General features: G+C 38.6%; 1 protein-coding gene across 4 annotated transcripts in view; it reads right to left on the bottom strand.

Annotated features, from left to right (window-relative positions):
* The window catches only part of Dcun1d1 (defective in cullin neddylation 1 domain containing 1), a 42588-nt gene extending 31652 nt beyond the window's left edge, over positions 1 to 10936 (bottom strand). Inside the window, exons 1-2 of one of the 4 annotated variants that reach the window (XM_071615438.1) lie at positions 4292 to 4430; positions 2956 to 3061 (exon numbers count right to left, since the gene is read on the bottom strand). In XM_071615438.1, coding sequence (XP_071471539.1) covers positions 2956 to 2958 — 3 coding nt within the window. In that variant the 5' untranslated portion in view covers positions 2959 to 3061; positions 4292 to 4430. Of the gene's footprint in view, positions 1 to 2955; positions 3062 to 4291; positions 4431 to 4467; positions 6080 to 10827 lie in introns of those variants that run through there. The other 3 variants (XM_027942202.2, XM_071615439.1, XM_027942205.2) reach the window with 3 other exon arrangements.
* Positions 10937 to 13301: the final 2365 nt, after the last annotated feature.

Here is a 13301-nt window from a genome sequence, read left to right as displayed (position 1 = left end):
CTTGCCCCTCCTACCCCACACCAAGTGCCAGTTCTTCTATTCTACTTATGATAAATAAAGGGAAAAAAGTACTTGAGGTAAGGCAAACATTAAGCGGTATCTTATTTTTAATCTATATTTTGTTATTATTTTATGTGATGCTGAAGATGGATCCCAATACCTCACATGTGAGAGGCAATCACTCTGCCAATGAACCACAACCCTACCCCCAAGATGTATGCTATAGTTTAAGCAACACATCTAAGAACCCAAAATCTCTAGTATGGTCCAAACCTAGAGATTACAAATCTTTTTCTTTTTTTAAGTTGATTGACCTTTACTTATTTACTTGTATGTGTAGCTGAGAATCAAACCCAGTGCTTCACACACGCTACCACTGAGCTACAACCCTAACCCGAGACAATAAATCTTTTTTTTTTAATATTTATTTTTTAGTTTTAGGTGAACACAATATCTTTATTTTTTTATTTTTTTTTATGTGGTGCTGAGAATCAAACCCAGTGCCTCACACATCCTAGGCAAGCGCACTAACCACTTGAGCCACATCCCCAGCCCCATCGGAGACCACAAATCTTAATCCTGTCTGGACACGTGAAAAAAAACCCAGGTTGAAGTATTTGTTCACAAAAACACCCAGATCGAACTGGGAATGTGTGACTCAGTGGTAAAGTGCCTGAGTTCAATCCCCAGTGCCACAAAAAAAACAAAAAACCCACCCAGGTTTTTAGTAGGAATAATTCAAAAACAAAGAATTCTCACAAATCCAAGTCTCTTTATTTTATTTTAGTTGTAGATGGATACAATATCTTTCATTTTATTTATTTTTATGTGATGCTGATGGAACCCAGGGTCTCGCATGTGCTAGGTGAGCGCTCTACCACTGAGCTACGACCTAAGCCCACAAATCCAGGTCTTAATCATCATTCTTCCCCCAGAACTGGGGACTGAAATTAGGATTCATGCATATTAGTCAAGTGCTCTACCACTGAGCTAACATCTAGCCCCAGTAACTTTTCCATAAAGTACACTGCTTGCTGTACATATTTATAAAGCTTTTGACAATCTCAAGAATGACTACCAAAGATATATTTCTACCCATCAGAGTAAAAATAAGACTACGCAAAATCCAATGAAAACAATTGTATCTCATGCAACATGAAATATGTTTATGATCAGTAGTCTGATCTGGCAGTCACACTCCTCTTTGTAAATATGTTACTGTTTAGAATTAGATTAAAATCTCAACCTCTGTTCTCCATTAATATTAAAGACTACAAATTTATTAATTTGCTACTTTACTACTAATAATAACTACAACCTCTGGACGCCAGGTAAGTCATATCCCATTACATAACACATCTTTCAAAGATCTAGGATTCTTCCCTTTTGAAAACTCATCTTTGAGATTTATTATTCAAATTGACAATAAACTCATAAGGAAATCAAATGCCAAGGAAGATAACTTAAATTTCTGAAAGTTAGTTGGCTGAAAGTAAACAAGACAGTCATTCAGATTTCAACTTTTATTATTGAAAATTTTTTAAAACATAAACTCACTAGGTTGAGTGCTTGCCTTTCATGCACAAGGCCCTGGGTTCAATCCCCAGCACCACCAAAAAAAAAAAAAAAAACCTTTCTCCCTTGAGTCATAGGGTACACACGTTTTAATCCTCCTTTGAAGAACAGGGAAGTACCTGAGGGTCACTGTGATCAGTGACTTCTGTACAATGTTGTAGGAAATGGAGATTAACCTGGAAGTATACCAACCACAATCCATATCCTGGAAATTACTTTTTAATTAAATCTGATATAACTTCTTGCATAACTTTCCCCCATTCTCCTAAAACAATCAGGTTTATCTGAGGATTTATCACATGGTATTAAACCCAATACTCTGTTCCCTGAAGTTTTAACCATATTTGTTAAAGGGAAGGGGAAAAACAGGCCCTAAGGCTCTATAGAAAATATGAGTGGTGGGGGTGGAACAAGGATAAAAGATTGTATAACCCACACAAATAACAAAAGTAAACAAATTAATTATTTAATTTCAAGTCATATCTTATTTTTAAGTTTATGTAATGAAAACTATTTTAACTGGCTTATGTATAATTTCCTGGTATCTGTGGCAATATCAATATATTTTAAGAAAAGAGATCACAGTGACCCATTTCCAACACCATAAAGGCTAATGGATGATCCCAACAAAGAACTGGCAGTAAGGATTCCAGACAGACCAAGGGAAATGGGCAATCCTATTCCTGCAAAGTCTGATAAGTATGCTCTACTTCTGCTCATTCCTGTCAGCTTTCCCTGACTAGAATAAACATTAACACTAATTTTCATATACTCAAATTCTGTAGTCTCAGAAGTAGATTATATACACTTGCCTTCTTCTCAAGCCTATTTAGGTGGACCATAACACTCTCACACCTTTTACCAGGCCACAAAGATGTACCGGGCAAGGTGATTTTGAGAGCAGAGCATCAAAAGTTTGAATTTTTATCAACTTAAAGACAGGAAAGGGATGACTAACCAGAGAATTATTTTATAGGCAATGAGAGGGTAGACAAAAAAACTGAGATGGAAGAAAAAGCAGATAGATTTTCTCTATTTCTACTATAAACCCAGTGGGGATCTTCCCAAATACAAAAACATATGATGACTACAATGATTCAGCACTCAAATGTAGTATACGCCTTTTACTTTAATACTTTTGAAAAACAAACTTGAGTGATCATTAAATAAAACTTAAGCATTACACACTCAGTACTCAAGTGTTAAAATTACCTACATATTATCCAGTTTTCAAGGAAATTCAATAGTGTTAAGTATGAAAACTATAAAACACAGGATATATTTCAATTAAATTCTAGCAAAAAAAAAAAGAAAAATGCTACATCTTGTACATAATGTTAACTCTAATTTTATCAATATTACCAAACTTAAAAATAGTACCATAGGGCTGGGGATGTGGCTCAAGCGGTAGCCCGCTCGCCTGGCATGCGTGCGGCCCGGGTTCGATCCTCAGCACCACATACAAAGATGTTGTGTCCGCCGAAAACTAAAAAATAAATATTAAAAAATTCTCTCTCTCTCTTTTTTTTAAAAAAAAAAAGTACCATAATAATAAAGTACACTTATTTGTTCATCCTTCCAAAATAAAAATGGCTGGATTATCATCACATTATTATTGTATACTAATACTTCTTCATTTTTACTCATTGTACTCAAAAAATTTAACTTGACATTTAAAGTAACAGTTTAGGGGCTGGGGATGTAGCTCAGTGGTGGAGCACATGTTCAACATGCATAAAGCCTGAGTTCAATCCCCAGTACCAATAATAATAGTTTATCTGGAGGAAAAAAATTCAAATATAGCACTTTGGATGTAGCCAAGTATACAGTGAAATATAATTTACCACCAAATCTACATAGTATTGTGAACAGAAGAATGGCCCTACAGTAAATATATATATATATATATATATATATATATATATATATATATATATATAAATAAAAAAAAAAAAATATATATATATATATATAAAAAAAAAGTTTTAATAAAGTCTTCCTACTGTTAAGTATATCCCGGCACCAAAAACAATTAACAAGGAAAATTCCTAACAATTTCAAAACAGAAATCATTTTAATGAGTAAGCAATTATTTTTTAAAACAAAAAAACAAGATCCATTTGATTATTTATATTACTCTGAATTTTCATCTTCTCACCCTTAAATTTCAACTTCAGGCTGAACTCAGAAAGAAACAGATACTCATTTATAGTTTTATAAGAATTACTTTTCAAATGCAATTCCTTTTTTTTTTTTTTTTTAGTTGTAGATTCACACAATATCTTTATTTTACTTTTTTATGTGGTGCTGAAGATTGAACCCAGTACCTCACACATGCCAGGCAAGCGCTCAACCACTGAGCTACAACCCCAGCCCCTTCAAATGCAATTGTAATTATTTGATGAATCTAGTTCATAAAAGTCAATGTTTTTAACAGTGAAACACTTTTATGATCATCCGCAATTCCCAGGATAAACACTGTATGTCGACTCCTTGTGGTTATCATATAGTTAACAATTTAACTTCACATGAAATTTTTAAGAACTAGTTTTAGTCTAGAAAAATCATATTTTTCATATATGATACATAGTATTCTGCAGATACAGCCAAATGTTACCAATATGCAAAAACACTCATCTACAAAAAAGGCCTTCCCACAGATTTATAGATTTCACACCAAAAGTGTAGGAAAAATCAATACAGTTAATGAAACTACCTGCTCCTAGGAAGACTTTCGCCTAGGGGCAAAGTTCTACTGCAGGAAAAGTCAGGCTAAGAATCTAAGTAGGAGTAGGTCTTCCTTCTATTTTTGCCCTCTACCTGCACAGAGAGACAATATAACATCATTAGTTAAGAATACAAACTCTCAAACTGGCAGGATTTTAATCTCACCTGTGCCTCTTAATTGCTGTGTGATTTGGGGAAAATCACTTAATCTCTGTGCCTCAATTTCTTCCTCTGTAAACAAGGTGTTAAGATTACATGAGTTAATTCAAGTTAAATGCTTAGAACTGTAATTAGCATACAGTAAGAACTCCTTACAAATCCATAAGGAAGAAAAGTCCAGAGGAGAAAAAGGTTTTTTTGTTTTGTTTTTGGTACTGGGGATTGAACTCAGGGGCACTAAACCACTAAGCCACAACCACAGCTCTATTTTTTGTATTTTATTGAAAGACAGGGTCTCACTGAGTTGCTCAGTGCCTGTCTCGCCATTGCTGAGGCTGGCTTCCAACTCTCGATCCTCCTGCCTCAGCCTTCAGAGCTGCTGGGATTACAGGCGTGCACCACTGAGCCCAGCAGAATAAAAATAAGTTTTCTTTTCTGTTTTTTTTTTTTTTTAAAGTAAAGGGAAAAAATAACCAGAACCAAAAACTAGCAGCTAATATTTATCTGAGCTTCTACTGTGTGCTAGGCATTGTGTTGGCATTTAATTAGGAACAATCTTGCAAGGTGGTCTCACTGATCCCATTTTAAACAATGAGGAACAAGGTTCAGAACACACAATTTAAAGTCATCCAAAAAATAGCAGAGCCAGGATTGAAATTCTGCAGCCAATTTCAAATAAAACTGTTTTTCCATTTATTCTACAGTCTTCATGTGAAACAGAAAACAAAAGGCAAAAGTGTAACCACTAACTTATTGTGTGCACTGGAGGGAGGACAGGAATTGTGAGCAATATTTCTTTACCTCCTTTTATGGAAAAGTTAAGTAACTGACCTTTCCCTTTTCAAATGTAAACAATTTGTATTCTCACTAAAAATTCCCCATTAAGCATTCTCCCACAACCTATCTAAAAGGATAATTTGGGGGTAGAAAGACTATTAAGTGTTTAGTTGGGAGTGGCAGGGAAGAAGATGATAAGATTATTTTAAAGACAATATATAACAGGAAGAAAAATGTGTTTATGGTCCTGTTACTTATTTTAAAAATATGGCTACAATTACAGGTTGGAGGAACAGGTAGAAAAAATCAAAAGTACTAAATAAAAGTCAAGGTTTCCTTTTCCAATAAAAAAGCTTGAAACAGAAAATGCATATACATATGCAGGTTATGGCCAGAAAATATAAGGAAATGTTTGCAATTTCAAATGTTAATCCAAAACAAAACCCTCACAGTATTCTTTTAAATTATAATCTTTACAATACTTATTAGGACTTTGCTGCTTATCATTCTTGCACTGTAACAGTTAAAATTAACTTTTCTTTAAGAGGCAGTGTTCAACTACTGGGTCAAATGTGGAATAATGTGCTACATAAGTATTTTAAACAATGAAATATAGTGTCAATCCACCTAAAAAAAGTCAGAAATATTTTTTATACATGTAGATATTCAAGTGGTTCTGTAGAATTTCCCTCACAAATTTTTAAAGAAAGTATCCCATTAATGGAAATTTAAACAATTTTCTCTTCACTACCAACATAGTGAAATCTCACCTCAAAAAAATAAATTGGCTTTCCTTTCATTTTTCTAAAGAAATTTCCAATTAACACTATTATTGAGAAACAAACAACAACAACAACAAAAAACTCAGTTAAATGTGATTTTTAAAGGTCCATAGGTACCTCATTTATAATGGCTAGCATTCAACAATTATACAATATTTTTTCATAAAGATAATAAATGATCCCTGAAAAATAAAATCCAATTCTAAGAATTGGTATCTACCCAAATCTTAAATAGAAATATTAAGATCCTATTAATAATAAGCACTCTAAATATTTATTAAAATATAACAAGAAAATGGGCTGCGTACTTTAGCAACCTATCTCTGTGCTCAGTTAGAAAAGAACCATTTAAAAGTAAGGTCTTTTAAATTTTTTTACAATACATAAAAATGGTCTAATAATTCTCAGTGACTAGATACTAATTATATAAAACCAATTCAAAAAAGTCATGAAAGATTATTTTAGAGGCATTTTTCCCCTTGCATTTTTGCTTCTATGATATACACCTAAAGTGGCTAGGTAAACCAGATAGTCAGCCTGTTTCTGTCCACAAAGCAACTGAATCATATTTGGAACTATTTCTCTTCATCAAATGTCAAGGCTAATACTATTGCAACTTTAAAAACCACACATACTGAAATTTAAAAGGGGGCTTTCCCCCAGATTTTCCTTATGCTTAATATGAGGCCATAATCAAAACAGCCATTTGACTCAAATGAATTTTTAAATTTAAAACTTAAAAAAACAAAATTCACAGTGTTAATTTTACTTTCCAACTTTTTTACCAAATGCACAAAAGTGTTGTAATTTTCAACCATACACTAAATGCTTATTTCAGATCATTTTATATGAAACAACTGCTGCTTTTCAATATAAGAGAGAAATCAGACTCCACACCTGTACTTGTGCTTGCTGAGTTTAGGAGAGAGGGAGGGATGGGGGTTGGTGGGGAGATATAAATGTGGAACCAGAGACCATGCTTCTAACCCTTGCTCTGCCACATACTAGCTCTTAACCTACCTTGGTCAAATTATCTAGAACCACTACATTTACATCTCCAGATATCAAAATAATGGTAGTAATACTATTTCATAAGTGGGAGTAGAGAATAATTTTAACCTAAGAAGCACACAGTATCTTCTCAAATGTCAATTCCCCCCCCACACACACAGGCCCAGTTTTCTGCATACAGACATTAAACTCAGAACAACCACTAGAACATATTCAACAAATCTATAAAAGAGGTTTTGGTGTGTTGTTTTTATTAACCATAGTGTAGGAAGGTAAATTAGTTTTTATTGAACATAGTCATCACAAACAGAATTCAGAACAGTACACATAAGCTAAATGGCAAATAAAACTTTAAGGGTCTTGTCTTTTAAAAGCTGTTTTAAAAATAATTATGATATTGTAATAGTTCACTAAGTGGCGGTAGAAACAAAGACCCAGAATCCCTCAGTGAATTCCCATCTCTATTGGAAAAAGCCAGTATCTTCTCAATGCTCACCTTGTACCCACTCCCTAGCACTCATAGCTCATTTGCTCCATAACCCTATATTACAATTTACACACTGAGCTACAGTCACACTGATCTCACTATTCCTCAAATTCTCTCCATATATTTTTACATAGTTTAGTCCCCTCATCTCCTTAGTATGCTCAAAATTCACATCTCCAGTGTTACACGATTTTGCAACACCACTTCCACCACACACCAGCATTCCCAAACCTTTTCCTAAACACTTTGTTTTCACATAGAACCTAATACCTTCTAAACACATTAAAAAAGATTATATACTTTGTTATTGTCTTTTCCTATTAAAAATGTAACCCTCACCAGAGCAGGGATTACTGTTCAGTGATATGTGTATGTGCATATGTGCGTGTGTGTGTGTGTCTGTGTGTGTTTAACACACACAATCTCTTAAGTGCCTTGAAGAATGTCTAGCACATAATGAACATTTAATAAACAACCAATGAAATCAATCAAGGCCCTCCTTTACTTGTGGATGTGCAAAGAAAAGTAAAGCAAGTTCTGAAAAGAGAACCTGGAACAGACTTACACATTTGGATTTATAAGTTCTGATTTCTGTAGAAAATATAAACTTAAATTTCAAAGTTCACACATTTATAAGAAGCCATTAAAAATACAGTAATTAATAACATTAACCACCTGTTAATTTGAATTTTGTTACTTAACACATTCACTATAATACTAAGGTTTTCCTCTGTTTGATGTTATTTCAAACGCAATTTTCAGCCATATTGCTAGATTTCATGTAATTTAAAAGATTTATTTAGATGTACCACAAATGGGGGAAATGGAGGCCAAGAGAAAATAGTTTTCAGTTCTGTAACAATCTTACAAATTTGAACCTAAAAACCTCCTTCAGCCTGAATTTCTTCTTCTATAAAAGTAGGGAGGAGCAAATGAAATGATTTTTGAGGCCATTTCAGGTCTTGAAATTCTGATGCTGGGTGTATAAAAACCTAACAGCTTACACAACCTACACACACATTTAATAAAAATTATTACAATCATAAAATTGTAAACTGGGTAGAACTTTAGAAATCATCAAATCTGACCCTGCCCTATTACAAATGAGTAAAAAAAGCAATCGAGAAGTTTTGAACACTTTTTAGAAGATTATAATATCAAGGGGCTGGGGTTGTAGCTCACCCTGCCTACCATGTGTGAGGCACTGGGTTCAATACTCAGCAGCACCACTCTAAAATAAATAAAAGTATTCTGTCCCATCTACCAAAAAAAAAATCTTTTAAAAATAATATCATATGGTCTTGTTTGGGGGTTATTTTTGACACATGTGATAGGATGAGTAAGCTGACTAATTTTTTTTCTTATAGAACATATTTCAGATGTCCCATCATTTAAGTTTATTCTAGAATTGACACTAATATGTACTGTAGAAATAGGCTGCACTACTCACATCAAAAATTTAAGATTGGCCCAAAAACTATCTAGACAGTTATAAGTTTATAATAAAATAAATTTTTATGGACCCATGTTGAGTTTCTAAATTAACAATGGCATAGCAAGACAATCCTAGTGATATGAAGGGAGTTCTGCCACAGTGTTCTAAATTAATGGTACCTTGTCACCACCAGTATAATTACATGACTTATGGATAAGTTCCAAAACCACCTAATTGAAAATTAACCAAAAAGACAAAAGCTTACACGAAGCTCCCAAGCTGAACTCTTTATCTGAATCACATTAATCCTGAAAACCTGAACAAGTGATGAACATCAACATGGATGATCTGGAGACTATACTAAACTATACTACTGCACATTTCAATGCTCTTAGTATTTACCAGAGAATTGCATTTCATTATTTCAAGCTTTTTATACGCAACTGAATGCGAAGAGTTTGGAAGCTCTTGGAGTTTTATTTATTGAAATTCCTGGTGGAACTCTGAACTTACATCGTACTATCCATCCAAACATTAACCTGTACTTCATAGGAAAGTTTTCTTACAAATAGTAAAGTTTTATGAAACTTATCAAAGAACAGAACCCTGAATATGTGGCAAACTAGACCACTTATCCATACAGGACACCAAAATACTGACAAGTTGGGATGTTAGGGCTACATATTAGTCGGTCAGCGAAAATAACGCACTAAAACCAGACACTGAGGCATTCCTTTAACACCGGAGCGCATATACACACTCCTCAAAGAGGCCTTTATGTTCCCCATAAGCAAAAGGACAATATCATTTTTACTATTCATACAGTAACCTGCAAGGAATTCCACTCAAGCTCAGACTGTAAAATGCCAAACATCGCTTCTGAAAAACAAAGAGTGTGCAACAGAGTCAGATACTTAATTACCAAAGTAAACAATGTGATTATAAGGGTCTTTAAGCTTGGAAGACTTTTACCCCCCAAACGAAAAAGGGGAGTAACTTGATAAACTGTTTTTTAAAAATCACAAATGGTCCTTAACTGCTATAATAAAGCCATTACTCCTCCCACCCCAAGCAAATAAAATAGGTACTCCAAAGGCAGCAAGTCTGTTTTCCCTAATTCTATGAAATGAGAACAGGTTGCACTTCCGTACCCCCCTCCCCCAAGTTCAGTAGTCTCCCTTGTTTTCAGTAGAGAGGTAAATATAACCTCCACCAACTGGCCAGTTAAACTCTTCTTTCCCCAAAGCATGGGACGCATAGGGAAATGATGGAGAGAGGAAAAGGTCTGATACCCCGCCCGAAGCAAAACTGCCTGGGAGACTTGAGGGGTGCCAGAGCCCGGAGTGGAGGAGGGAAAGAGGCGCAGCCAAAGTCTTGCCTTCTCCCGGGCCGGGCAGAGAGGGAAGCCCCGGCTCCGGGGCGGGAGGGAGGCTCCTCACCGGGACCCGGGACCCGGGACCCCAGTCCCCAGCCAGACACAATGGAGCCTGCGAGGGGGCCGGGCAGGGGCAGGGACGTTGCCCCCTCCCCTCCCCCCGCCCCAACGCCTCCCCCACCCGCGCCGGGCCCGGGCGAGAGGCACCGGGGCCGCTCCCCGCGCCCCAAACTCCCTGGGTCTCCCGACTAGGCCCGACTCCGCTCCGCCTCCTCGGCTCTCGCGTAGCGGCGGCGTCCGGGCGGGAAGGGGCGAAGGAGGAAGGGAGAGGCGGGGAGGAGAGCCCCCGCCCGGGAGCGGGACGGAGGCCGCGGGCCGAGGCTCGGGGCTACGGGGTCGCCGCGGGGCGGGGGGCAGAGGGCAGCCGGGGCGGGGTGCGCGGCAGCGCCTGGCCCCAGCCGGCGGGGCGGGCGGGCGGCGGGCGGCCGCAGTGCCTCACCATGTTGGTGTCCTCCAGGCCTCTCCCCTCCTCCTCCGGCTCCGCAGCGAATGGACGGCGGCGGCGGCGGCGGCTCCTCTCACGGGCTCGCCGGGCTCCCGCTCATGCGCAGTGCGGAGCGGCCCCGGCGCGGCCCGAGGAGGCAGCCCCGGGCCTCAGGAGGCGGAGGGACGGGGGCGGGCGGCGGCGCCGAGCGCGGGGCTTCCCCGGGCGCGGGGGTCCCCGGGGCTGGGAGCGCGGGCGGGAGAGAAGGAGTGGCGGGCGGCGCACGCCCTCCGCGCGCCGGCATCCTCCCGCCACGCCTGCCGGTCTCCAGCGCGGCGGGGTGGGGGCGCAGAGGGACATCCCACCTCCGCTTCCTACTCGGCTCCTTCCGCCGTCGGACCGCGGCGGTCGGTTCTACACCGGCTCAAAGGTGCGATGGCCATTAACTTGAGAAGCTGGGGGCGACTGAAAGGGATGAATGAAGCGCTTGATCCATCCCAAACCACCCCTCCCCATCAGTACAAAAAAAAAAAAGAGTGAGGAGAAAGAAATAATGAAAACACTATGTTAGTGCCCCAACTCCCTGTTCCAGTATCTGGGCTGCATCAGTTCACCCGCGTAAATATGCCAGGGAAGATCTTAATCTGGCCCTGTGTGAATCCTAAAATCCTTTAGGATGGGACAGTTTCTTCCCAGACCTGAGGGCCAGGAAGACCTTTAGGATAGCCCTAGAGTTCTGGGGGAGGATTGGGCAATTGAGGCCCCGCGCATGAAGGCCTGCTGACTGCTTGCTCAAAATTGCCCCTCAGTTCAACCTTTCCAGGATAAGTTTTGGAAGAATTTACAGGACTTTTTGGAGTAGTCCCTATCCTTAAAAATATGTCTCTGTTGGAGACTAGTCACCTTCCCATACAAAAGAAGGAAATAAGAAAGGTAATATAGCAAACCTACTCATAAAATCATATCTAAGACTTGAGGCAAGAATTTGTTTCATAACAAGACCAACTGGTGTAGACCTGTTGTCATTACCAAAATTGTCCTCCCCCCACCCTAACACAGGCATGTCCTTTCAGATCCCCCATATCTTAACAACTCTGAATTTCTTATCAAATCAACAATCAAAAAAAAAAAAATTTGTGAGGGCCTCCTGGAACCAACCGTATATTGAGAGCCCCCTAGGCTCCACCAAGACAGACCTTTGGCACCCACAGACCATTCCTTCATTCATTCCACCAACATTTAGTATGTGCATACTAAGGTGGTAAACTTCTTGCTAATCTCTAGGAAGGCAGTTCTACAAAGACAAGCCAGATCTGCCTCATACAGCAAGCCTGAAAAAGAACCCCATCCATGGGTGTTCCCCAGGAATTCATCTAGCAACATAAAATATTCGGTTGACCTAAAACGTTAACATCTAGGATCTTAACAAAGAGGAGTCACTGTATCTCTTAGCCAGCTGTGCTACTTCATTGAAGTATAATAGCTTGTGAGTTTTGTCAAGCTGTTTTTTTTCCAAATTGCCCATGTCGAGGGACAGTTCTTAGCTTTCATTCTACTTCACCTCACTCCTACATTTTAAGGCTTCCTGTTCGAATTTCCATCATTTTTTTCAGAACTCAATTTTCTACTTTCCTCCTTCCTCTGTGACCACTGTCCTTTACTGGATGTACTCTTTGCCTTTTCAATGTTCAGCTTTCCAGAATCATCCCCAAATATCTTCCTGTATACACACAGTGTCATGTTCTCACATTCCTACAATGGCTAGTACTGCCTATAACCCAAGTAGCCTCATTTCCCCTACTTCCAGCTCCTAAGCAACAGACCTAATACTAGTCATTCCACAGGCTCCCTCAAGCTCAACAAATTCAAAATCTTATCCCTGAACCCTCTTTCCTCTGGTATTTTTACCAGATCATCCAATTTGGAAATCTGAGAATCATCCACAACTCTTTCTGTCTCATCTGCCTTGATCTAAGCTGTTAACCAAGTCTCATCAATTTCATCCCCTAAATAACTTCTAAATCTGCACCCTACCTTCTATCCCTTAGCCAAGTCTTTATCATCTCTTCCTCTCTATTCTCATCTTATCAGCTTACCTAATGTGGTCCCTACTCTTTTCCCACTGTATCAGAATTGTTTTTCAGAAATACAAATCCTAATTTGTTTCTTAAATTCTCCTAGGAATATCTCAGCATAAGCCTCTTTGGCAAGGCATAGATTCTCTCTTCTTATCTGTCTATTCTTGCCATTCCCCACTACCCTCTACACAACTGCAGCTCATGTTTCAGTTTTAAATAGCCAAACCTACATACTTCTTGATATTTCCTTGCTTTCACTCATTCTGCTTTCCGTGGCATACTGGCTAACCCTGACAGAGTTTTCTATAAGTCATACACTGTTCTAAGCCCATCACACACTTATAATTCTCAATTCCACCCTCTGAGCTATGCCTCGTTTTTATGCCCATTTTACAGAGGAAGAAACTGAAA

The sequence above is a fragment of the Marmota flaviventris genome, chromosome 8, assembly GCF_047511675.1.
Source record: "Marmota flaviventris isolate mMarFla1 chromosome 8, mMarFla1.hap1, whole genome shotgun sequence".
Classification (NCBI taxonomy): Eukaryota; Metazoa; Chordata; class Mammalia; order Rodentia; family Sciuridae; genus Marmota; species Marmota flaviventris.
Note: the sequence above shows the minus strand (reverse complement) of the source record. Positions and strands in the feature narration are given on the sequence as shown.